Below are 26,732 nucleotides of genomic sequence, written 5' to 3'. Positions count from 1 at the left end.
TTTTATGAACATTATTTTTATAATGCTTAAAATAATTCATCATACGCAACCATGTTCATAAATGAGTGCAAAATCACTGCAATTCAGCATCGAAATTTATCCTCCAAAGATCAACATTTTAACATTTTAATTTTTGTAGCCAGTTTTTAGGTTTTCAAACTAGAGATGGCAAAATATCGATGACGCTATCGATATTATAGTTTTTGACTCAATATTTTTCCTATCGGTACTATTGCTAAAGTTCCACTATTTGCCAAATTGAATAAAAAAACAGTAAGGAAAGGCAAAAGTCGGGCGGCGCCGATTGTGTAATACCCTACACCTACCCTATAAGTGCAAAATGGGAGCTAAATCTAATTCTGAGCCAATTTTGATGGACCTCGCCGGATGTTTTCAAATGGGTTATTAAACAATCCTTATCAAATTTGGAGCAAATATGTCCAAACTGTAATAACTACAGACTGAAGGTTGCAAGCAACGACTTTTGCAGAAGCTGTGAGGACATCGAAGAAGAAGGGACCATAGAACACCTTCTGTGTGTGTGTCCCGCACCAACAGTCAGAAGGAGCTCCATATTAGATTCTCATTTCATCGAGAAACAGTCTGATTTAGCGGATGTGAGTTGGAGGCCACCGTAGCTCAGAGGTTAGCAAGTCCGCATATGACGCTGAACGCATGTGTTCGAATCCTGGCGATACCATCTGAAAAAATTTTCAGCGGTGGTTTTTCCCTCCTAATGCTGGCAACATTTGTGTGGTACAATGTCATGTAAAACTTTTCTCCAAAGAGGTGTCGCACTGCAGCACGCCGTTCGGACTCGACTTTAAAAAGGAGGCCCCTTATCATTGAGCTTATACTTGAATCGGACTGCACTCATTGATATGTGAGAAGTTTGCCCCTGTTTCTTAGTGGAATGTTCATGGGCAAAATTTTCATTTGCAATAAAAGAAACAGATTTGCAAAAGTTTAGCCAAATCGGCTGAGTATCGGGCCCTCTAGAGGCTCAAGAAGTGAAGATCGGTTTATATGAGGGGTTTGTAAAGATATATTTCGATTAGACGGCGATCAAGAATATATATAATCGAACTTGAATATTGCTTAATGTTATAAACGTAAGGGCAAAAATAATATGTATTTCTCTTGCCCTATGAAGCTGTGAAAAATAGTCAATATAATTATAAAGGAGCGGGAGCGGAGCAAAAAATAAATTGACGGAGCGGAAAAATTTTTGTCGCAGCGGGAGCGGAGCGAAAAAACGGTACACGCTCCGGATCCCTGTTTTGGATTATCGATTGTATTGTATCGATCTATTGTAAACCTCGAAGCATTTTTTTTGACGATGAAGACTCTGTTTTAGAAACAGTGGAAGATGGTTAAAAAATTGCTCAAAACTGAGCTCAAAATACAATTAATGTATATATTTTTAAATAAATTAAATATTTTTTTTTTTTGATAAAAAATATTGTTTTAATGTTTTATGACTATTGGAAGCCAAAGTGGGGAACTTTAAACCATGTTAAGGAGTTAAAAAACAATTCAAAATTTTAAATCCTGGAAGATTTGCTTAAAGTGGTTTCTCTTAGCTTTAAATTATTCTCAAATTATTTCCATATATTTTTTTTAAGGATTTTCTTATGTAAAATATCGTTTCTTTCGGGAATAATTTTTATTTTGAATTTCGTTTAAAAATTATCTCTTTCACTTTTTGTAATGTTTCAAGAAGTTTTCTCAACTTAATATTTCTTCTTTTTCTTATGTTATTATATCTGAATAACATAAAAACATAGATGTTTTGTTTTTCGTTTTTTTTTTTATTACAATAATAAACTAGCTTATAGTTTATTTTCCAGTTTGTTTCTTGTTTCTTTTTCCATTGAAAAACACTTACATAAAAACAAAATTAAATTTAATCCCTGTTTATAAATTAGGAATATTTTTTTGTTTTTAAAATTACAAAATTTATCCTTTGGTAAGATTTTTTTTATTATAATGTTTAATGTTTTTAGAAAACAAAAATTAAAATAAAAGTAAAAATAAAAACAGTTCACATACTGTTGCAGTTAGGAAAGAAAATACAATAGAAACTAAATTTAATAACTTTTAGTTTAATCACTTTTAATTAAATTATAGACAAACAAAGTTGATAGTTTTTTCTTAATTTAAGGTTAATGGAACCATAGAAAACCTTTAGGTATAGGTTATTGTTTTTCTCTTTGTATTTGTGTTTATTTTGTTTTTCGTGTTTTTTTTTTGTTTCTTCAGAGTTTCTCTAAGGGAAACCATTTAAAGCTGTTAAATGTTCTTTGAGACGCAAGTGTAAATTCAATAAACAAAAAGATTGGCAACACTGCTTGCTAGAAATTGTATATAGCGGTGCAGAGTAATGTGATTCTTCATTTTTTTCTTCATCTGCTTCTTCTTGTTCACAATTTACATATAATTGTAAACCGTTTGTTATGCTATATCCCTTACAATCTCGATTTTATCAAACATATCCGAATCGGGTGGTATAGTAGTGAAATGTGTTCGATCACTGCGAAATGTATTGCGTTCATTCGAACTCGTTTTCAGGGAACGCTCCGAGGGCGTTTCGGTGCCACTCAATTGTATGCGTTTTTGCAAAGCCGATACAAAATTCTATAAAAAAAACAAAAACCATAGGAATTCATTCACAAGACTTAAGCAATTTGTAAGTAGGTTTATTTATCAAATAAACCTTCCTTAAAGACGAATTAATTTTTGGAAATATGTCCTACAAAGAGTATAATTGTTGCTACACTTACCTGTGATATTATATCACCCCTGGCCGTACGCACTTGATAGAGATAACGGAATTTCCTTTGTCGTGCCTCTTCGCGTGTCTCTCTCGGTCTTGACTGCATGCGTGCCAATTGCTGATGACGTTTCTGAAAAACTCTCTTGCGATGATCAATGCCCCAGGCTGTGATGAAACTTTGTATCATTAGGCCTATTATAATGCTGACTGGCCAGGCGAATATCAATATGCCGCCATAGCAAGCTGGAGGATTGGGATGGGGTTTCATATTAAAAATCTGCCAAAAAGAGAATAAGGGAAAAGAATTAAAAAATTAAGAAAAATAATGAAATAAAAGTGCATTAACAGCTGATCAGAATTAATAGAGCTGCTTTTTTAGAAGTTATTAGCTCTGTTCGCGTACTTTTCCATTAAAAATTTGCAGGAGAGTTAGAGCTGCCGTTACTCTGTTTTACTATTCATTTGAATTAAACAGCTGGTTTTCTTAAAACAGACGTTCGATGCTGCAAATTGCTACTGGGAAAAGAATATCGAGCAGATATTTGCAAACTCTCAACATATTGTTTGCCCTCACACACTCTCCCGCTCTCTTCTACTGGCAAATAAAGTACGCGAACTATTTCCAATAAAAAAAATTGTGCAAATTTGCGCAAATATAAGTCTGTTCGCATACTTCCGATTTGCTAGTTAAAATTTGCAGCTGTTCGGTTGTACGTACCGGATAGACCCGATGGAGTCCTTCATTGGCAAGGGCTGGCATGTCAGTGTAAACTACACTGTTACAACAATAACAACACACTGGCGCTGCATAACTTACCACAGACCTGACAATTGCTTTGTACGTGGTCAACAAAGTTTCTTTGTCAGTACACCAAGTGCTGCCGACATGGTACTTGTGGACCTTGTTTCCGCTTTTGTTGTTGTTGTGTAATCACATTTGCATGTGGAGGACGCGCCCAGTAGCTCCCAGCTCTGCTTCCCGTGATAACGATGACACCACACAGATCGGAGCTCAAAGTTTCAGACCGTGTGGTGCTAATTGTTATTCGGTACCGGGCCCAACACTTTGGATGACTTGGCGCCATGGATGACTTCGTAAATTGTGATGGCTGTCCAGCGGCACGGAGATCACGGATACGATGAATGACTTCTCTTCTAGTCTTGTCACTCTCGGGTCAATAAATTGACGTTTATCTAAGGAAAATAACTCACAAGTATAGCCAGCACTTTTTATTTTAAAACAATTGTTTTCCTGGGCAAACAATTAAAAAAACAACCAAAACAGAAATCAGCTGTTGTTTTGCAAATTTGCACTGGAAGTTGTTCGCGTACTTTTGAAAAATTTTCAAAGGGAGTAAAATGGCTCTTACTCTCCTACAAATTTTTACTGGAAAAGTACGCAAACAGACCTATTACTTGTTGTGTTTTATTTCAATCCTATCCAGTGCAAGTCAGATGTTCTGGATAAAATATCAGTGCAAAGTTGTTATGGTAATTTATCGATAACATGCAATAACAAATAATAAGAAACGATGAATCGTGATTTGCACTACAAATAAAGCACTGTAAATGAACAGCTGATTATTGCGTAATATTGCCATATCATTTAAATTACCTTGAAAGTGTGCGAAAAAACCAAATTTGTTAACAGGAGACTTATCCCCTCAATAAATTAATGTACTGGTAAGTTATCAAAATTTTGCAAATTTAACTATAAACATGCCATTGAGGAACAGTGCTGTCCGATTAAGTTTATGTTCAATAATAAGGGGCCTCCTTTTTACGGGCGAGCTCAAACGGCGTGCCGCATTTCGACACTACTTTTGAGAGAAGTTTTAACATGGCATAGTACCTCCTAATGTCGCCAGCGTAACGAGGTGATAACCACCGCTGATATTTTTTTCTGATGCTCACGCCGGGATTCGAACCCGGCCGTTCAGCGTCATAGGAGGACATGCTAACCTCTGTGCTACGGTGGCCATCGATAATTTACCACTAACTTTATTTTTTCTATGAGTAACCGGTCCCTCGACAATTTAAGTCCATTGTGTTGCCACAGACCAAAGCCTCTGATGTGAATCGAGCTCACAACCCCCGCACTGGTAATCCGAGCATGCTATAAAATCGGCCACCAGGACGATCTCTATCTTGTTACAGCGGTCATATAAATCTACCCACTAATTCTGCATTAACTTAAGGAAAATCCATTGCGTTGGTTGTTCAAACTTCAGTCTGCTTGTTTTATAATACATTTTTGTTTTATTTCCTTACCCATGTGGTCAATTGTAGACCATGCAGAAAGAAATCCACCGAACAAATGATCATTGCCGAACCCACAACACTGGTAGTCAAAATCGTTACATATTTCGCACTGCACAGAGTGAGTACCGAACAGATGATAGCGCCACCAATCAAGGCTACCGCAATCTCTATTTGCTGCAATAAAACAAAAGGGGAAATATAATTAACACATAACATAACCAAGTACATATGTAATTTATTGAGGAGAAACCTCACAAGCACTTACCCCAAACTCATTGTCCGGCATGGTGGCCACACATACTGCCATGGCAGCCCCAGCTAATATTACACCAGCAAAGGCGCTAATGAAAAATGTAGCCACCGGATATGTGGAGCCCAGCACTGCACCCACCAAACCGCCCACCAAAGAGGAGGCGGCATCGGCTGGTTCCCCCAAATAGCCAGTGATATAGATACGCATCATGGCCACGGCCTTGATGCCAATAAATGCTCCCGTCAGAAAGCCAACGGCACGAAGGCAACGATAACCTGAAATAAGGAAAAAAAAACAAAAGACAAAGATTTATACAGATGTCACATAGCAAACAACAATGCTGCCATCATGTGCCTGCTTAATTAAATGTCCCACAGAACATAGGTGTACTCTCTAACCATTAAGGATTAAATTAAATCACGCCATTCTACTTTGGCTACACCACTTCATCATATACAAATATGGGCCAAAACATAATGTGGTGTATGTGGTTGATAATCCAACGACAAACCCTTTGTTCGTTTTGTGTGAGAAGAGGCTTGATGAACATCATAATGCTTGCCCAACTGCTAAGGTGTCAAGAAACGACCTTCAGGCAATTGTTTTTCGCTTTCCACTCCTTCCTAAGCCATGTTTATGGGAAATAGGTGACTTTCATGTGTATATGTGTGTGCGTGAGCACATCACATGTACATATGCATGAGCTGGGGAGCATGTTGTATGTGCCAAATTACTTACATAGATTACCTAGCCTGTATGTATGTAGCATACAGGCATGTTTCGAAAAAAAATCTATAGCACAGAAAATATGCTTATGATACAGAAAGTTGGTTTAAAAAACACATGCCTCAAGATTGGTTGCCCGATCTGTCCTTCAAACACCTTCCCAAAGCCCGTATCGACATGTGGTTATACCTCTATCAGCATATTTATCAGATATCGAAATCTTTGTGAAGAGACAACTTGGGTCCTCAAATTGGTTCACCTTTGTCTTCCTCGAAAACTGGCAGATCTCAGTATTCAGAGCAACAGTTGGCAAAGTGCTCCGGCTGTGTTACACAAGAAAGCCAATCGCCCGCCGTCCGCCAGACCACAACACCATATAGTAGTATAGGTCTGACAACTGCAGTACACAGCGAATACATGGAGCAGGTGTTAAGGCCAAAGATTGCATTTTCCGTTCTTTCCAAAAATGTTGAATTTGAAGTCCGGGGATAATCATCGCTGAGATTTTCTGGAATTACTCGCCAGGATTCGAACATAGGCATTCAGTGCAATAAACAGACATATGCCACCATGACCTACCAAGCAAACTTTGTTTTTGTCAACTCTATTAAATGAAGGAAGTTTTATTTTCTTTCCGTACATCCCAATACACCAACATCACTGGCAAACTTCCCAAACTACCCATGTTCTATGTTGAATTGAATTTATGAACCCCATTTATGTTCTGCGTTGCTTTGCGTTATAAATCCTATTTTCTTTTTTACTTACCTAGGAGCACAAAAACAATACCAAAGACCGCACACATAGACCATAGGAGTGCATACATGGTGTCTGGTGGTGCACTGGTGCAGGGATGATCATCAAGGAAACCCTAAAAAATATTAAAACAACATAGAGTGTAAATAAAAAGGTGTTATTATACATTTGTGAGTGTATGTGTGTAGATATGGGGTCTTTAACAGTCATAGCATGAACATCTTTTAAAGGCAAAAATAAAATCACATGGCAAAAGTGTCACTTGAAATTTCATCTAAATGTCCTAATTGGCATGCCTACGGGAAAATGACTCTAAGGCATCTTAAACAAAATTCGGTATGGTGTCTTTTTAAACTGCATTTTGTGCTAAAATATGGGCAAGGATTTTATTACGAATTAAATTTGAAAAAAATTTATGTAAAAATAAAATTTTGGTAAATGTTTATCCTCTTTAGCTAAAATTCTGTGCATGATGGCAAGACCTCCAACATACTTACCAGTTAAGGGTGGAATAAGTCTATAACCTGACAAAACTTTCTTAGAAATCGAAATTTCGATTCGACTCTTTGAGGCCTCCAAGAACTCAATTGTTATGTTATACATGTTCCCATATAGCTCCCATATATAAATCTATATACGATTTCGCGTTCTTTTATACCTAATGGTGCCATTTTCAAACGAATTGGGTGCAATTTTGCATATGGAGGATTGCTGTTCTAGCTTTCAACATCAACATCCTTCTCATACATTACTTATGATTCAGGCTATATAAGTTTCGACATGGCCAAACCTCAAGTGTTTTTACTTGTTTTTATTGCCTCTTTTACGCTAACAAATACTTTTTCCATATTCTAAAAATTCTCCAATCACCATTCTAAAATGCTTTTAATAGTTAATACAATGCAAAATAATGGCTTTGTCATCGAAAAACATATCAAAGTTAACTAACCATCAATTTTCCTTGGTTTCAATAGGTCAGGTCAAGCAGATTGTCATACTACACATGTAAGCGTAATACAAGGACCCACAAACATACAAAGCCTCTTGCCAGCAGTGCTCGTATGCGATGCCATCATAGCGATCAAGATTAAAAAAAAACTCGACAGCAGAATAAATAATCGCATAAATTTTTAGCCTGCTTTTTTATCATCATATCGTCATACAAGTGTGGCCTCAAACCAAAAACGATTACAATCGCAACTATTTTTTTATGAGTATGACAGCAACAAATTATGACACAATGCTTTCAAATTAAATTGCAACCCCAATAGAGCAAAGATAAAACAATATTTTTTGTATTAAAAAAATCTATACAAAAAGTAATCTAGCAACAACTTTTCTATAGCAAAAGTTGTCTAGCAACAAAAAAGTTTTCGACAACATATAGAAAAGATGTTGCTAAACAACTTTTCTTATCGAAAAATGTTTGCTTAACAACTTATAGAAAAGTTGTTGCTAAATAACTTTTCTTAATGAAAAGTTGTTGATAGATAATTTTTTTCAAAGAAAAGTTCTTGCTAGAAGTTTTTTTCTTTTAGAAAAGTTGTTGCTAGACAATTTTGCTTACAGAAAAGTTTTTGCTGGACAACATTTCTTATAGAAAAAATGATGCTAGGCAATATTTTGTATAGAAATGTTGTTGCTAGACAACTTTTCTTTTACAAAAATCATTGCTAGGCAACTTTTGTTATAGAAAAGTTGTTACAATGCAACTTCTCCTATAAAAATTTTGTTGGTAGACAAAGTTTTTTTATAGAAAAGTTGTGGGCAGACAACGTTTCTTTTGTAGGAAAGTTGTTGCTAGACAACTTTTCCTGTTGAAAAGTTTTTGCTAGATAACTTTTTCTCTATAGAAAATTTGATGCTAGGCAACTTTTCCTATAGAAAAATTGTTACTTTTCAACTTTTCCCATACAAAAATTATTGCTAAACAACTGTTTGCATAGAAAATTTGTTGGTAGACAATTTTCGTATGGAAAAGTTGTAACTTTTATAAAAAAATTTTATAAAAATTTTGTTGGTAGACAATGTTTTTTATAGAAAAGTTGTGGGCAGACAACGTTTTTTTGTAGGAAAGTTGTTGCTAGACAACTTTTCCTGTTGAAAAGTTTTTGCTAGATAACTTTTCCTTTAGAAAATTTTTTGCTAGGCAACTTTTCCTATAGAAAAATTGTTACTTTTCAACTTTTCCTATACAAAAATTATTGCTAGACAACTGTTCGCATAGAAAATTTGTTGGTAGACAATTTTCGTATGGAAAAGTTGTAACTTTTCGTAAAGAAATGTTGTTGCTAGACATTTCTTATAGAAAAGATGTTGCTAGACTTTTCTTATAGAAAAGTTGGTGGTAGACAGATTTTCCTTTAGAACAGTTTTTGCTAATTAACTTTTCTTATAGAAAAGTTGTACACAACGCTAGATATTTTTTCCCTGTTGAAAACTTGTTGCTAGACAACTTTTCCTATAGTAAACAAGATATAGAAAAGTTGTTGCTAGACAATTTTTCTTATCGAAAAGTTGTTGCTTGCTACTTTTCGTATAGAAAAGTTGTTGCTTGACAACTTTTCGTATAGAAAACTTGCTGCTAGACAAACTTGTTTCTAGACAACTTGTCCTATAGAAAAGTTGTTTGTAGACAACTTTTCCTATATAAAAGTTTTTATTCGACATCTTTTCCTGTGAAAGATTTGTTACTTTACAACTTCTCCTATACAAAATTTATTATTCGCATAGAAAATTTGTTGCTAGAGAATTTTCGTATGGAAAAGTTATTGCTTAACAACTTTTCCCATAGAAAAGTTGTGCTAGACAACTTTTACTATAGAATAGAGGTTGCTAGACAACTTTTCTTATAGAAAAGTTTTTTCTAGACAACTTCTTCCAGAAAGTTGTTGCTAGACCACTTTTTTAAAGAAAAATTGTTGCTAGAGTCTTTTCTTATAGAAAATGTTTTTCCAGGCAACTTTACGCAAAAAAAGTTGTTGGTAGGCAACTTTTCGCATAGAAAAGTTGGTATTTAGTTAGAACAACTTTTCTGAAAAAACTTTTCTAGCAACAACATTTCTGAAAAAACTTTTCTAGCAACGACTTTTCTATATGAAAAGTTGTCTAGCAACAACTTTTCTATATGAAAAGTTGTCTAGCAACAACTTTTCTATATGAAAAGTTGTCTAGCAACAACTTTTCTATATGAAAAGTTGTCTAGCAACAACTTTTTTATATGAAAAGTTGTCTAGCAACAACTTTTCTATATGAAAAGTTGTCTAGCAACAACTTTTCTATATGAAAAGTTGTCTAGCAACAACTTTTCTATATGAAAAGTTGTCTAGCAACAACTTTTCTATATGAAAAGTTGTCTAGCAACAACTTTTCTATATGAAAAGTTGTCTAGCAACAACTTTTCTATATGAAAAGTTGTCTAGCAACAACTTTTCTATATGAAAAGTTGTCTAGCAACAACTTTTCTATATGAAAAGTTGTCTAGCAGCAACTTTTCTATAAGAAAAGCTATCCAGCAACAACTCTTCGATACAAAAATTAATCGAGCAACAAAATTAATTTAGAAACAATTATGAAAGGTTGTCTAACAGCAACTTTTATTCACGAAAGTTTGTTAGCAACAACTTTAAAAAAAAGTTGTCTAGGAACAACAATTATTCACGAAAATTTGTTAGACAAATTTTCTATACGAAAACTTGTCTAGCAACAAACTTCCTATAAGAAAAGTTGTGTAACAACAAAACTTGTCTAGCAACAACTTTTCTGTACGAAATTGTTAGTTACAACTACTTTTCTATACGAAAAGTTGTCTAGCGACAAATTTTCTATAGGACAAGTTTTTAGCAACAACTTTTCTATAAGAAAATTTGTCTATCAACAACTTTTTTATAAGAAAAGTCACCTAGCTACTACTTTTTTTTAAAAAAGTTGTCTAGCAACAAATTTTCCATACGAAAAGTTATCTAGCGACAAGTTTTCTATACGAAAAAAAGCCTAGCAACATATCTCCAAAATACCATAAATGTTCTATAAGATAAGCTCTATAGCAACAATTTTTCTTTAAGATAATTTGTTCATAGCCACAAATTTCTATAAGAAAGATGTCTAACAACAACTTTTCTGTAAGAGAAGTTGGCTAGCAACAATTTTTCTTTAAGCAAAGTTGTCTAGCTACAATTTTTCTATAAGAAAAATTGTCTAGCAACACTTCTTCTATAAGAAATTTATCTATCAACAACTTTTCTATAATAAAAGTTGTCTAGCAGCAACTTTTCTATAAGAAAAGTTGTCCAGCAATATCTTCTCTATAAGAAAAGTTATCCAGCAACAACTTTTCTATACGAGAAGTTGTCTTGCAACAACTTACAACAATTTTTATACCCACCACCGAAGGATGGGGGTATATTCATGTTGTCATTCCGTTTGCAACACATCGAAATATCCCTTTCCGACCCTATAAAGTATATATTGTATATTCTTGATCAGCATAGAAATCTAAGACCATCTAGACATGTCCGTCCGTCTGTCCGTCTGTCTGTTGAAATCACGCTACAGTCTTTAAAAATAGAGATGGGCTATATCGGACTATATCTTGATATAGCCCCCATATAGACCGATCCGCCGATTTCGAGTCTTAGGCCCATAAAAGCCACATTTATTATCCGAACTTGCTGACATTAGGGACAGTGAGTTATGTTAGACCCTGTGACATTCTTCGTCAATTTGGCTAAGATCGGTCCAGATTTGGATATAGTTGCCATATAGATCGATGCTCCGATTTAGGGTCTTAGGCCCATAAAAGCCCCATTTATTATCCGATTTTGCTGAAATATGGCACAGTAAGTTGTGTTAGGCCCTTCGACATCCTTTGTCAATTTGGCCCAGTTCGGCTCGGATTTGGATATAGCTGCCATATAGACCAATCCTCCGATTTAGGGTCTTAGGCCGATAAAAGCCAAGTTTATTATCCGATTTTGCTTATATTTGGTACATTGAGTTGTCTTAGGCCCTTCCACATCCTTCTTTAGTTTGGCCCTGATCGGTTCAGATTTGGATTAATCTGTCATATAGACCGATCTCTAGGTTTAAGGTTTTGAGCCCATAATAGGCGCATTTATTGTGTGATCTCGCTGAAATTTGAGACAGTGAGTTAAGTTAAGCCCCTTGACATACTTCTGCAATATGGCACAGATCGGTAAAGATTTGGATATAGCTGCCATATAGACCAATCTATCGGTTTTAGGTTTTGGGGCCACAAAAGGCGCATTTATTGTCCGATGTCGCTGAAATTTGAGACAGTGAGTTGTGTTAGGCTCTTTGCAACTTGGCCCAAATCGGTCCAGATTTGGATATAGCTGCCATGTAGACCGATTAAAGGGAGAATTTATAATCCGATTTCACTGAAATTCAGATCGGTTTATTTTTTAACGCCTTTTTACTTGTTCTATACTAAAAGCTTTCTAGCAACAACTTTTCTATAAGGAAAGTTGTCCAGACCTTTTCTATACGAAAAGTTGTCTAGCAACAATTTGGCTATACGAAAAGTTGTCTAGCAAAAATTTTTCTATAAGAAAAGTTGTCTACCAAGAATTTTTTTATAAGAAAAATTGCCTAGCAACATCTTTTCTATAAGAAACGTTTTCCAGCGACAACTTTTCTGTAAGAAAAGTTTTCCAGCAACAGTTGCTCTATAAGAAACGTTGTCCAGCAACAACTTCTCCTTAAGAAAAGTTGTCCAGCAACAACTTCTCTATAAGAAAAGTTGTCCAGCAACAACTTCTCTATAAGAAAAGTTGTCCAGCAACAACTTTTCTATACAAAAAGTTGTCTTGCAACAATTTTTCTATACTAAAAGCTTTCTAGCAACAATTATTCTATAAGAAAAGTTGTCCAGACGTTTTCTATACGAAAATTTGTCTAGCAACAACGTTTCTATACGAAAATTTCTCTAGCAACAACGTATAGAGGAAAAGTTGTCTGCAAACTGGTTTCTATAGGCAAAGTTGACTAGCAACAACTTTTCTATACGAAAATTTCTCTAGGAACAAATTTTTATGGGAATTTTTTTTTTTTTTATTTTATTATTTTACTTTACAACATTTTTTTGTTAACTTTGCCTTATTAAAAACTTTTAAGCTCTTTATTTATTGCCAAGGTTGCTATTGAAAACAGGTCAACTTGTTTGTACCAATCGCAGAAGAAATTTTCTCCAAATTTCCATTTGAATAGTTGCAAAACACTTGAGGCTTGTTTTTTGCAGCAACAAAATGCTTTGCATGGAAATACCAAGTTTCAAGAGTGTTTGTTGTAAAAGGGTTGTTTGTAATTGAGTTTTCGCCCAATGCATTTCCTCCTACTTGTGATGCATTGGCATGATAAAACCATAGCTTTGACTTTTTGCTTTCGAATGCCACACAACGACAATAACGACATACATTAACTACTACCACAACAAAGTGGGTCAATCGCATAAAAAATGCCAGGCGATTTGTATTTTGTTGTTGGCGAAAGGAACTCTAATAGATGACTTACAGCTGAGAAAACAAAGCGTGTAAACTTGTACCTTCAATCTTTCCAATAACCAGAACAAACAAACCAACAAATAAAGAAAAAACAGCCAACTAACCCAAGACTTTCATGGTTGTTTGTTTCAAAGAAAGCTGGAGATTTTTTCTTTTGCCTTTTGCTAAGTTTGCCTGAAGGCTATCCTATGGTTTAAAGTGCATCTAGTGTTAGTTGCACCCCAAGGAAGATGGTCCTCTTTTTTGTGTATAGAAGTGCAAAGTTCTTTTCATCCTTGCTAGTTTCTTTAAAAACTCTTTGCTTTTTTTTGGCCTTTGCTAAAAGCACCTTGGGGAGAACGAGGAGAAGATGATTTAACAGCCATAGGCATTTGCGTTGTATGAGTAGAAAAGCATCGAAATGTTGAAAAGTGTATGGCAAACAATGATTTCAAAAAATTGATGGTGGGAAAGTGTTGTTGGATTTCCTGTATGTCATGTTTTATATAGAGGAACAAGGGGAATTTCTCTTCTTCTCAAAAAGGTCCGCCCTATTCATATGCTCGAATGCATATGAACATGATACTTTCCAAAAAATAAAGATAAGAGGGGTCTTGTGGTCTTCTCTTGCGATTTCTGACAAGTTTGAAGATGTCTGCCTTTTGCAGAATTTCCCCCACACACTCCCTATTAAGAAAATGCAGGGCGATTGCTTTCTCTCTCTCTCTTTTGACTAATGGAGATTGCTCTCTCTCTCTCCACTACTCTCTCTTTTGGCTAATGGAGTTCGAAAACCGTACCGCTGAGCGACTCTTCTTAGTAGAGTAGTTCTATGCAGACGTCGCCAGCTTAAGTGAGGGGATGATTATCTTATTTTCTAATTTTATCGTCAGTACTCGATTGCAGTCTTTCAGCGTTATAGCGTCTCTGTCTATGTGATCATCTTTGTCTATGTGTGGAATTCTAATTTACGAGGCAGCTTAGGGTGCTTAACTATTTAAGGAGCATAGAAGATATTAATGGCAAGGTCAACAGGATTACGGCTGCAATAGTGGAGGTGAAGATAGTTGTCCGCTTCGAAAAATTAAATCAGCCCAACAAAAACATTGGATGAAAGGTCCGCAGACTTTATTACAGCAAAAATCATAAAAGATGACTGACGCAAAGAATACATTAAGATGACCAGAACGGCGAAATATAACTCCTGGTAGGTTTTTAGCGAACAGTTCGATAGCGCTAATACGAGTTTCTTTTAAAAGCCCATGTCCAAACCAGAGAATGACAAAGTGTATGGATTTGGATACCACAAAAATATTTTGGTCAATGAGTATGGTTGCTAGTCTATTGTGCCGGCTCATACATATCATGAGGCATGTATTTGTAGACTTTGTAATTCTCTGGTTCAAACCGAGATCTTAGTAGACGACATGGGAATAAAAGTAGAGACCATGAAAGACATAATGAGGCTTTTGATCAAAACATGGATAAGGTTGTGTATAAAATAGAGGATCTTAAAAGGCCAAGATGTAGATGCTGGAGGTATGCTTTGACATCGAAGGGGCTTTTATAATTGCCGTGTTTGTTTTAGTACTATCCAGTGAATGTCAAATGTTCTGAATACAATTGCAGTGCAAAGTTGTCCTGGATAGTCATCGATATCAGATAGTTACAACCCATTTCTCTTTTTCTTTTTCTTTGCACTATATACCGATACAATGACCCAATTCTTAGCCCCGTACTAAGTGGACCGGGTCCTAAGAGACCGGGTAAGCCATGGGCTAAGTAAAAGGGGGACATGACATAACATGCAAGGTGGTAAGATTCTGAATTAACTATGGAAGAACGACGAAAGGCACTTGAAGATGGCATACGACTGGGCTAGATCTTGAAGCCTGAACGTTATCTGAGGAAAGGATAAAATCTGCTACGAGGAAAACCAATTTAAGAAGCAATTTCTTAACAGAATGGTCTCGATATCCAATAATATTTAGGAGTGATCTTGGACAAGAAATTGAGGTGGTAGAGTCATATTCGAGAGCGTACCGAGAAGGCTCACAGATGTTGGGCACTGTGTAGACGGGCCGGCTCGAAATGGGGTCTGAATCCGAGGATTGTCCACTAGCTCTACAGGAATGTCATTAAACCAGTAGTTTTGTGGTCTGCGATGGAGAATAGTGGAACGTAAGGTTCCGGTTCAAAGAGTATGTTGTATTGGCATGGGCGGGGAGATAAGGACTACACTAGGGCACTGAGACTATTTTAGATATCTGACCCATAGACATACAGATTTAGTGTGAGGCAGACACTGCGGCTATGAGACTTAAGGCAATGGCAAAATGAATAGAGGATAGGAGCAGGTCATACCATCACTGTAAAATCGAGGCGGCGATAGAACACTTTGATATATACAAGGAGGACGCCAGCGGCACAGTTATGTGTGGATGGAACTCTGGTAGAACATGCTTCGCGAACGGATCGAAGCTAGAGAACAGAAGCGGTCAGGGAAACTACATTAAAGACTGAATACTGTTAGTGGCTCCTTGAAATAGTTGATGTTGTAAAAATCTTTAGGGCTATACAAATTCGTCATTAGGGCTATAAAAACCAGGGTCACTGACGGTGTTGGAGTGTAAGAAGATAATAAACTTCTTCTATGAGGATGGCGGGATATAGCGGAGTATAGGGGAACAAGAACCAGAGGGTTGCCATCCGCTAAATTGCTAAATTCGAAAAATTCCAGGGTGTTGTACTGTGGGATGGAATCGAAAAAACTAGTAAAACATGTGCCGTTTGAGAACAGGTAGAGATATCTCTTTGAAATTTTTAATGGTTAAAGCTGAGGTGTAAACGAGTGGTTTGGGCACTACTTGGCAACACCATTTAATATTTCCCGTTCTCAAGCGGCAGATTTTTTAATAGCTATTTTCGATTCTATCTCACTGTGTGTTGGCATTCATCGCCTACGAAATTTCTATGGTGGAATCCGAATGGTGAGAAAATGAGTTTTAAACTGAGGTAAAGTAGTAAGAGTTGGGTTATTGATATCAGTACGGGGCACATCGGACTACCGTTGCACCTTTGCAGAATAGATGCGGCAAAAGACTACGTGTATATGGCATATGTAGAAGATGGTGAAATATTGGAGCATTTGCTTTGTCAATGTCCGATTTTTGCAGCTAACAGACTCTGGCACTTAGGTGACGATGCGGTACCAAACCTAAACCAACTTAGGATCCTAGAATGAAGAACGATTAAGGACTTTGTTAGCCGCATGGAATTTCTGACAAAGATTTTTTCCGGATAACTTTTCGGTATTTAGTGCGCAAAATAAGCCGATTGTTGGTATAAGCGTATATCCATAACGGCATGGGGCGGTTTTTAATTCACACACTTTTTCTTCAACCTTCCCTAACCTACGGCACTTCACAGCGTGTGTAGGAATTTTGTAAGCAACACGGAATTCCTAACATGGATTCGGTTTGCGGCGTTACTTTTCGATAATTAGAGAACACAACAAGCCGAATGCTGGCTTAAGTGTTTGCCCATTACCATTGTCCCACTCTGTAAGGAATTTTTATTTTGGAAATAGGAAAACGCATAGTTCTGAACCGACATGGATGAAATTTAGCAGAGGCTTTCAGATGGGTACTAAGACATTCCATACCAAATTCCGTGCAATTCGTTGAAAATCGTAGTAACTACGTCCTTATAGGTGTAAACCAGACGAATTATATGTATGGGAGCTATATCAAAATCTGAACCGATTTCTGCTATAATTCGTGGCGCTTGCGTGAGGTTTGGATAATAAATGCGATCTCCAACATGATTACAAAAAGCGACAGACAGTACAGAGACCCGGACATGGCTAAGCTGAATCAAGAAGAAATTCTGAGTGGAGCCGTATATTTTATCACATCCACAGTAGTGGCACAGCGTACAGTTGAATTTTTATTTGTTTGTTTGTTTGTGTAGGTAGGTCTGACAGGAGCAATGGGCTATATAATTTTTTGATATCGGAAGGAATCAACTCATATATTGGCATATTGGACGATCATGCCAATATGGGTCTCGAATGATTGGTAATCGCTAATAAATTACGAATATGGTATGGAGGGAGGAATATTTCATATAATTTGTTGATAGCGGAGGGGAGCGGACTCTCCCCCGTTATCTCAAAAAACACCACCAAATATCAAAAGAGGACCGATGGGATAATATGGGTATCAAATGAAAGGTATTGGAGAGTAGAATACAAATTTGATCGAAGTACCAAGGAGGCCGCCCCAGTTTGGCAAAAATAGGCTATTTAATTTAGTGATATCCTCGAGGGGGGGGGCGAACACTCCTCCTAACCCCAATTCTCAAAAACGTCATATCCATTTATGTAAGCGAAAATTTGTATGCCCCCTTATGGTAGCCCAAATTGACACAAAATTGATATAAAACTTTGGGGTCAAATAACCGTGGGGGACACCCTACTCCGAAACCCACTCAAAAAGACATGTTCACCGATTGGGAGAATATGGGTATCAAATGAAAGGTATTTAAGAGTAGAGTACGGAATTTATATAACAAATTGACCCCATGTGTCGATGCGGCCGATCCCCAAAAAAAGCTCGAAAATTACTTGTTTACCGATTGAGGCAATATGGGTATTAAATGAACCGTATTTAGATGTAGAATACGAAATTTATACAAAAATTTGGGGTTAAGTCCCAGGGGGCGCCCCCATCCAAATGGATATGTAAACCGTTCGAAATAGTAAGAAATTCAAACGAAAGGTACTTGAGAGTAGAATACGAAACTTGTGTATATACAAATTTGGGTCAATTCCAGAGGGGCACTCCAGTCCAAATTTATGCCCCAAATGCACATGTATACCAAACGGGACAATTAGGATATAGCGAAGAACACCGGGCCAGCTATTTTCATATAAATATGTACTTTGCTTACGTATTTCATGCTAGGGCCTAAAATCCTCAACTGGTTTCCTTAAAAAGTGAAAGGCACTGGTTATTGTAAGCCAATTGTCATAATAGTTTGTATTTTGCTTTTTGGGATCAAAAGAAAAAAAAATGGAGGGCAGGAGTTTAAAAAAAAAGTTTTTATGGACACTCTAAAGTTTACATTTGCATGGGTCGTATTATAAACCGCACTTTCTTTTTAACCTAACCTAACCTAGACAAATCAGCTTTTTTCACCACCATAGCGGTACTGATTTATTCCTTGGTTAGTGCCTAGACATGCAGACAAAAGCAAATTGTGCAAGACTTTTAGATCCTCCTCCAGTTTATACTTCCTTTTCACGTCTTCTAGGTAAAGCTCGGTACAATGTGTACTGTAGGTGAGTGTTTATAAAAATTTCACCCACTTTTGTCCCACTGTTCCTGAAGTTGTTGTGCACAAGTATTTGCTCATTTCTTGGTTTATTTTGGAAAAGAAAACAAGACGAGAAACCAAGAAAAACTTAATTTAGAACAGAAATGTGCACAAAAAGTCAACAACTCTGCAATGCATGAATAACTCATGTCCTTGGAAAAGTTGTGCTATGAGCAAATTCTTCTTACATGCACTTCCCCTTGCCAAGACCCTTCCACCACCAGTCCTTTATCAAAATGAGGAAAAATGCACTCAAATCATGTCGTCATACTCAATTTATTCATTTATACGTATGACAGCTTTAATATCCACTGAAGGACCTTTATCCTAAGCATTCGCAAGTTCCACAACAGAAAACGAATGCGGCAACAAACGCAAGCAAGCAGGCGGCAGAGGGCTGAATATCGAATTTCAAATAAAAAGGTAGACCAAGAACCATTTCGTAAGGAGCTGCTTTATGATAAACCACAAAAAGCTAAAAAAGAAAACCAAAGACCAGACAAGCATTTCATTTCCTCGCTGCTTCTAATACCTTCTTATTTGCTGGGCTGGCGGCTATCCCCCTCCAAACTCGCAACGGAAGTGGTCTAATGCATTTGTTGGGCTTGAACCAATGCTGCCCATTCCTTTTATCCTCACCATTCATTGCAACAACGAACCCAGTTTGAATTCACTTTGGAGGATATTTTTCTGACTGCTGTTTCACTTTGAATAGAATTCAAAAACAGAGCATGGCAAAAGTAGAATAAGGACATTCTGTTGCAATGTAAGTGACTGATAATTAGAAATCGTAGACAAATACACACAAACGCACATGCATACATACATTTACTTACAAACGTATGTAGGTGTGCGTGTGTAACTTTGTATTAATATGGGGAGTTTGATAAACTCACCCATCATCATAGTGCTCGTGCAATGGAAACATCCTGTGGTTAATGACAATGTGCTCGTTGCTCCTATTTTGCAAACATAGACTTTGGGGTTTGGTTTAGTTTGGAGACGAAAGTGAGATGGTCTTTGCTTAGAATGAAAACAAAATGGGACACTAGTACGAGTATATTAAAAATATAACGCAAAGCATGGATTTTAATTAAGCTTAATAGTCACTCAGGATAATACTAAATTGTTTATGGGTAGGGGCATAAAATAGGGACACATGCCATAGGTGGAAATATGTTACGATGAATTATGTCATGTGTCGTCCTTTAGATGGTTCGGACAGACAGACAGTATGGTGACAAATAGTGAAATGAAAAAAAAAAAAATTGCTGCACATATTTTGTCCCGAACGGGTACCGTAGGTACTAAGGAGAGAGAGCAGGAGGCATTTAATAAGACCAAGAGAGAACACGGCAGAGAGCTGTGACGAATATCGCGAAGACCTTGGCAAGTTCAAGAAGGAGAAGAGGAAGGCAAAAAGGAATCCGGGGCAAATTTCTGTGGAGAATTGGAAAGCAAAAGTGAATCATCTGAGTTGCGCAAAGTGCACTTGAAGGATCCTAGCATACCTAACTCCCTGAGGTGGGAGGACGGAACTTTAACCGAGAGTGGTCAGATGCAACTTCTGATGGAGACGAATTTTCCGCGCGACCAGGAAAAGATCAGCGATCAAGGTATCGCAACACCTTTATATGGGGGCTTGGTGGATGACCTCATCAGGGACATCATTGACGAGGACAGGGTAGTGTCCGCAGTCCGCACTTTTCGGCCACTGCCCCAGCAGTCCCTTGGAGTGACCCTACTCTGGCTAGAACGGATTTTCCGGGCGAGCCTGGCATGGTCCTACATACCAAGGGCATAGAGGGAACTTTAATGTTACCGACTATAACCCTAAGGCGGAAACAATAAACCACAATACGCCGAAGGATTATAGGCCCATTAGTCTGTCATCGTTTTTGCTCAAAACACTAGAAAGACTGATAGACATTAAGGTCAGAGAGAGGGACTGACGCCAGAGAACTTCAGTGGGACACAACACGCATACCTCAAAGGCAGGTTGGTGGTGACGTCCTTTCACGAAGTGGTACGAGAGGTCGAGACGCCCCTCTGAGAGAAGGAGATGACGGCATTCTTGCATATTTAGGGGGCCTTCAATTACTTGAAGATAGGATCAATAGTCGCCGTACTGGACCGCATTGGGGTTTACCCCATTATCTCCCACTGGACTAATAATATGCTGTGTGGCAGGATTATTAAGGCCAGCCTAGGAGATTGTATGGTCAGAAGACGGCTGAGAAGAGGAACGCCACAGGGTAGGTGTCCTCGCCGATATTGTGAAACCTCGTGATAAATGAAATCCTGTTGGATCCGGCGGAGACGGCTAGAAGATAATCGCTTATGAGGATGACGTCGTGTTGCTAGTCCAGGAAGTGCTATGGAGTGGACAGAAGTACACATTTTTGAGGCCGGAGCTGGAGTCGTAGTACGGTTCGGAATTTAGCATACTTGCCCTGATTTCAGAGTCTGACCCTCGAACGGAGTGTAGCCCTGGGTCCGAGGCAGTTTTCTGTCAACGATCAGCGAGAGAATGGAAGGGTCACTGAGGAAATTGTCGCGATAGGTTCCCTGCGTTCATCCCCTCCCCTCATCCTCCATTCCTTCTGCTTCTTTTATTCGTGTATAACCTCCGGATATGGTCTGAGGTCTTACATTTTCTTTCACTATCTCTATGGGACACTATGGGGCAACCCATTCAACTTAACCTTAGCTGTTTCAAATATGGTATCGTACCCGCACCTAAGTGCCAAAGTCTGTTAGCCGCAAGAGCCAGACTTTGACATAGTAAATGTTCAAAAGTTTATCATCTTCCCCATATGACCAATACACGCTGTATCTTGCTGAACCTATTCTGGAAATAAGTGCGTCCTATATATGATTTGAAAGCCATACAGAACTTGTCCCACTTCACATTCAGTAAGAGCCTCGTATTCTCACGATCATCTGGCCCCCATAGAATTTTGGACGTCCTGCCGACCGTTTTACTGCTCCGCAGTGTTACATGCGAGTTAGTCGCCAACATCTTTAATTCGGACAGCGTCACTTTAAAAGGCTTCGCATTCATCAAGTTTATTTATTACAGCGCTCTGGCCATTACAGCCAATTCGTTTGCCCTCTCGTTTCCCCCAACTATGCACTGGCCCGGCAACCACACGATATAGTTCGTGTCATTCTCAGAGAAGGCGTAAGTCTTCTTGACACACTCAAGACCGTCCTGTCACGTACATCATCCTCTAGGTCCTCAATGAAGATGCCCAGAACTATTCCGTCCTCTAGCTTTTATCATCCCTGTAACATGAATTACCAGATAGCAATATCAGAGTTCTGTCTTGTATTGATACGCAACCTCTTTTAATCCATCCAATTCAGATATCTAGAATTGTTTCCTTGTTCCCTTAACCTGTAGTAATGTCCGAAGGTTTCACTTCTTTTTCATCGCCGTCCACAAAACTACCGGGATGTATGTTAGTATTGGTGCCCCTGTGCCACATTATCCTTAGACGGATGGATCAAAGGTAAAGGAGAGAACGAGTTAGGGGTTCTACATTGGGAACCCACAGACCGAGTTCTGTTCCCGGCTGTCTGACCATAAAACGGTCCCGTGGCGAGCGGACACGGATCACGTCACCTGGTACAGTGTTAATGCGAAGACGTCGAGCAGGAACATATTTACGGACACTTACTTGGCAATTAGGGCAAAAACCCCATGTTATAAGATAACGAACGGTCTTGTAATGTAGGAAGGAGGTAAATACCCTATCTGAGTATGACACCATCCACATATAGCTTGAGTGCCAGCTTTGGCGGTGAAGCTCCATCAAGGACCAGTGTTTATCGGTGGTATGGTGAATTAAACCGAGGTCGTAGTTCAGTCCCAGACGAATTTCGTGAAGGTCGTCCAAAATCGGTTATTGTTCCTAAAACCATTGATGCTTTGCGCTAACTGATATTGCAAGATCGTCATGTGACCTTTCGTCAGATTGAGACAACCTTAGGGATTAGTGGGACCAGCATACATTCAATATTGCATGAACATTTGACCGTCAAAAAAATTTGTTCGCGTCGGATTCCATACAATTTGTCAATCACTCAAAAAAGGCTCGTGTCGATTGGTCGAAAGAAATGCTCCAAAAATACGAAACAACTGCATTTTTGGGCACTCAAATCGATCGATTTGATGAGTCATCCGCCGTATAGTCCTAACTTGGCCCCGAATGACTTCTTTTTATTCCTGTATGTAAAAAATAAAATGAGAGGTCTACGTTTTTCGACACCTGAAGATGCGTTCAGAATACACGTTTTGGAGATACCTCAGAGTGGCGGAGGCCACCATAGCGCAGAGATTAGCATGTCCACCAATGAAGCTGGGTTCGAATCCTGGCGAGACCATCAAAAACAATTTTTTTCAAATGTGGTTTTCCCTCCTAATGCTGGCAACATTTGTACTATGCCATGTACAATAAATCTTCTCTCCAAAGAGGTGTCGTACTGTGGTACGCCGTTCGGACTCGGCTATAAAAAGGAGGCTCCTTATCTTTGAGCTTAAACTTGAATCGGACTGCACTCATTGATATGTGAGAAGTTTGCCCATGTTCCTTAGTGGAAAAAGTGACAAAAGTGCTTCGACAATTGGTCCAAACGCATGGAAAATTGTATAGATTTTAATGAGGAATATTTTGAAAAACAAAAAATCGATTTTCAATGATTAATATTTGTTTTTGTGTTCTCTAATCCCGAAATATAAAAGGCAACCCTAGTATTATGTTTTTATTGAGATTTTTGTAGTGCTTCAAAAAAGTAAGCGTGAGAATATGTGTTTTCAACTGTGAAAAACGAATATAGTATTAGCCTTAATAGGGTTCCATATACGCAAGATCTCAGGGCGTATGTATAAATACGCTTTGCAACACCCTATAACCAATCCCCACTCACTTTTGCGCTATTTTTGTCTTATTATCCAATCTTATCCAATATTATTTCTAATTGAAACCATTTTGCTTATATTAGCAACCATTATTTAGGTGTAGCAAAGGGGAGTATGGGGGTTCCCCCGGTCCTTGTCCCAAAAAAAGAATTCATATTCGTGTTTTTGGGACATACAATTTAAGAGGGCTTGCAAAAAATTTTACTTTTTTGCAATTATTCTCATAAACTGTACTTTAGGCTAGTTCGGTGAAACTCCAAAATTTACGCTTTTGGACTAAAAAGAATGCTGGGTCCACTTCACTTAACCTATGTAGACAGATCGGAGCAAGTCAAACCTCCCATTTTCTTAAAATTTACTTTTTTGCTGTACCGATTTTTTTGTTGATTTTCTCTTATCACATAATTGTTTTTTTTTTTTTTTTTTGAAACCTTATCGAGTAACAAGAAAATATCATCCCTGTTTGCACTCAGGTGATTTGACTTCATATTTTGTTGTTATTTATGTAGTACATGTCAGCTGCTGTCAACCGTGTTGCCACTGTACATAAATTTTGTTTACGGATATATGAAATTATCCTTGACCCTGTTTTTATGGCATATTCTTGCTTGCATGCTCTCCGTCGTTTGCAGGCTTCTCTCCCAAGAGTAATAGACTAGCTGTCACTCGATAAGAATGACAATGATGATGATGAAGATGCTAATGATCATATATGTACATACATATACATATTGTGTCTTGTTGTTGTTGTTGTTCATATTTATGCTTACTTACCTTTATGAAAAATTGCCAATCCATTTTATGGATTTCAGGATATTCCGGGTGCTCGTAAACAAATACCGAATCCATAGTCATGTTGAAGGGTTGTTGGGAGTTGATTTTGCGTTTGATGTAGTATATTTCTTTGTTGCTATTTTGTTGTTTTCTTTTCAACTGCGAGTTCAAGTTTTCATTTATAAGGAACTTAAGACGTTATGCCCTTTGACATTTGCATTGCACTAGGATAAAGGGGATATATTACGCTTTACATTTCACATACTTATTTAAAGCTTTTCATTCTCTTTGAGGTTATATTTTGTTTTTTCACCGATTTTATTTAAGGTTTGTTGACTGCCACAATTATTTTTTATTTATTCACTAACACCATTGTTATTATTAAACATACTCCAGGAAATGGCAAAATGAAACGAAGGGACTAACACAACATGTAAAAAAATAACAACAACATTAGCAGGAGAACGGTGACGGAGTTATGCTGCTCCAGTGCTAGGCAGGAGTTTCAATGGGGGAGAATAAACAACAGCACTGATGGTAGTGGCAGCGTAGTGAGCATAGACAAGCCACAATTACTGTGGGTACGGTCAGTGGCACATTTTCACCCACCCTCTTTTCGGCGGCGGAGAGTGAACGAACAAACAAAAGCGAAAATGCAAAAACAAACTTAACGAAGGATTCGCATTCGAAAAATTCCTTTGTAACTCGTGCTCATCCTTTCATTGTTGTGTGTGGAGAAAAAAATTTGTTGACACCTTTTTTCCTTCTACTGCACACAAAAGAAGAAGTTTTTTTTATGAATTTTGGTTTTCACTTTAAATTATTTTCATCTCTTGCTATATGTTTCAATTCACTTCATTTGTATTTCTTTCAGCTTCAGTAGGATGTTTTAAGGAAAGTTTTATTTGTATGTGTTTTGTATTTTCTTACTAGGATATCTAAAATACACTTTGCCTTAAACAACACTCCGCTATATTTGGTTTGTATGTCCTTTCTCCATTGTTTGCTCAACATAACTGTGTATTTGGGAAAATGTTAGTATTGCTGTAAAGGATAAAGGATGTAAAGTATATCGAAAGAAGAGGTGTGCACGTGAGTTGTCGTGTCACGCGTTAGTCAAGCGATTCGTGAGCGAGATCGAAACCCAATCACAAGACCGTGCTAAAGGCGCTATTACGCTATTATGTCTTATGACATTTCACCTTTTGTATTCACGTGTAATTGAAAATGTTTGTCAAGATTGTCAATTTACATACGATTCATCATTTTTGCTATCATACCTGTATTTTATTTTCGCATGACATAAACAAAAAATTTAAGCTAACATGTCATAAGACAACTACATGCGTGTAATACAGCCTTAAAGCGTGCGTGTAATACAGCCTTAAAGCGGGAGATATTGAAACCATACTCACAATACTAATCACGACTCACAAAAATATCACGGCTCACGAGAAAATATATTGCACGACATTTTAACGTACGATTGGGAATGTATAAAACGTATCACATAGACACTTATTTGTATGTTTCCTTTCTCAAGAGTATCACTGTGCCTGAATGTATACCTTTATGTCTCGTGAGCTTGCCTGAACGTGAGTCAAAATGAAAATTCAGCGTTAGTGTGTGTGATAAGAATGTTTTTTGTCGTGAGTGAATTTTTCACTCACACTCACGTGCACATCTCTATTCAAAAGCTATGCAACAAAGGTAAATGTCGCCAAACGGATAAAGCTTCGTACTTATCGATAACATAACGAAGAGTTTGAAAAGAGTTATCAGCAGCTCTGGTGTTATCGATATTGTATATCGAAGTATAACTGACAAGCTAGATTTGAATTGTAATGATGGTTGGCTAGTATTATTTTTGCGCATGGCTCTATAATTTAAAGGCTATCTCACGCGAACAGCTGTTAACAGCCGACCATACTTGGCAGTATGTATTAAGATGTCAAAGATATCACTTGATTTGAGACAATCTCCACAACCCGTTTACATTACGATTCAAGTGATTTGAGAGAATCCTGTAATTCAGCCGTGATTTTTGCGCTACAAAGGGCAATTGAGATGTTCTATATTCACATCCAATATCATAGAATATACCAATATACCAGTCTGCTAGCTTATGGATTTAAACGTTGGCATAACTGATGCACATCCAAAATAATCAAATAACAATAAAACAAACAAAATAAGTCATCTTAAATTTTGTATAAATGTTTCTCGGAATATCATAAATGTAATTTAATTAAAATTATAAGCAGGTTTTGCATTCCAGAACGTGTAATCATTGAATAAATATGTTGCGTTCTTCCTCTTTTAGTTGTGCTAATCGGGGATAGCATTTTTTCCCGTACAAATTAAGCGAGAAAATCCGATTAA

At 37.5% G+C, this 26,732-nt stretch overlaps 1 protein-coding gene across 1 annotated transcript; it reads right to left on the bottom strand.

Moving 5' to 3' along the window:
* Nucleotides 1–1,325: 1,325 nt before the first annotated feature.
* LOC106085941 (transmembrane protein 198) lies at nucleotides 1,326–25,341 on the bottom strand. The gene is made up of 6 exons (XM_013250431.2): nucleotides 24,351–25,341; nucleotides 6,786–6,888; nucleotides 5,304–5,566; nucleotides 5,048–5,212; nucleotides 2,784–3,053; nucleotides 1,326–2,637 (listed from the first exon to the last, which is right to left on the bottom strand). The coding sequence occupies exons 1-6, from the start codon at nucleotides 24,429–24,431 to the stop codon at nucleotides 2,455–2,457; spliced, it is 1,065 nt and encodes a 354-aa protein (XP_013105885.1). The 5' UTR covers nucleotides 24,432–25,341; the 3' UTR covers nucleotides 1,326–2,454.
* Nucleotides 25,342–26,732: the final 1,391 nt, after the last annotated feature.

The sequence above is a fragment of the Stomoxys calcitrans genome, chromosome 4 (assembly GCF_963082655.1).
Source record: "Stomoxys calcitrans chromosome 4, idStoCalc2.1, whole genome shotgun sequence".
Taxonomy (NCBI): Eukaryota; Metazoa; Arthropoda; class Insecta; order Diptera; family Muscidae; genus Stomoxys; species Stomoxys calcitrans.
The sequence above is the reverse complement of the archived record's forward strand: the minus strand, read 5'-3'. Positions and strand labels throughout refer to the sequence as shown.

What these genes read in the sequence shown, in the direction of transcription:
- LOC106085941 (XM_013250431.2), bottom strand. Translation starts at nt 24,431, where the DNA reads ATGACTATGGATTCGGTATTTGTTTACGAGCACCCGGAATATCCTGAA. An exon ending in ATTGGCAATTTTTCATAAAG is followed by an intron (nt 6,889 to 24,350) that starts GTAAGTAAGCAT and finishes AATATTTTTTAG; the next exon opens with GGTTTCCTTGATGATCATCC. An exon ending in TATTGTTTTTGTGCTCCTAG is followed by an intron (nt 5,567 to 6,785) that starts GTAAGTAAAAAA and finishes TCCTTATTTCAG; the next exon opens with GTTATCGTTGCCTTCGTGCC.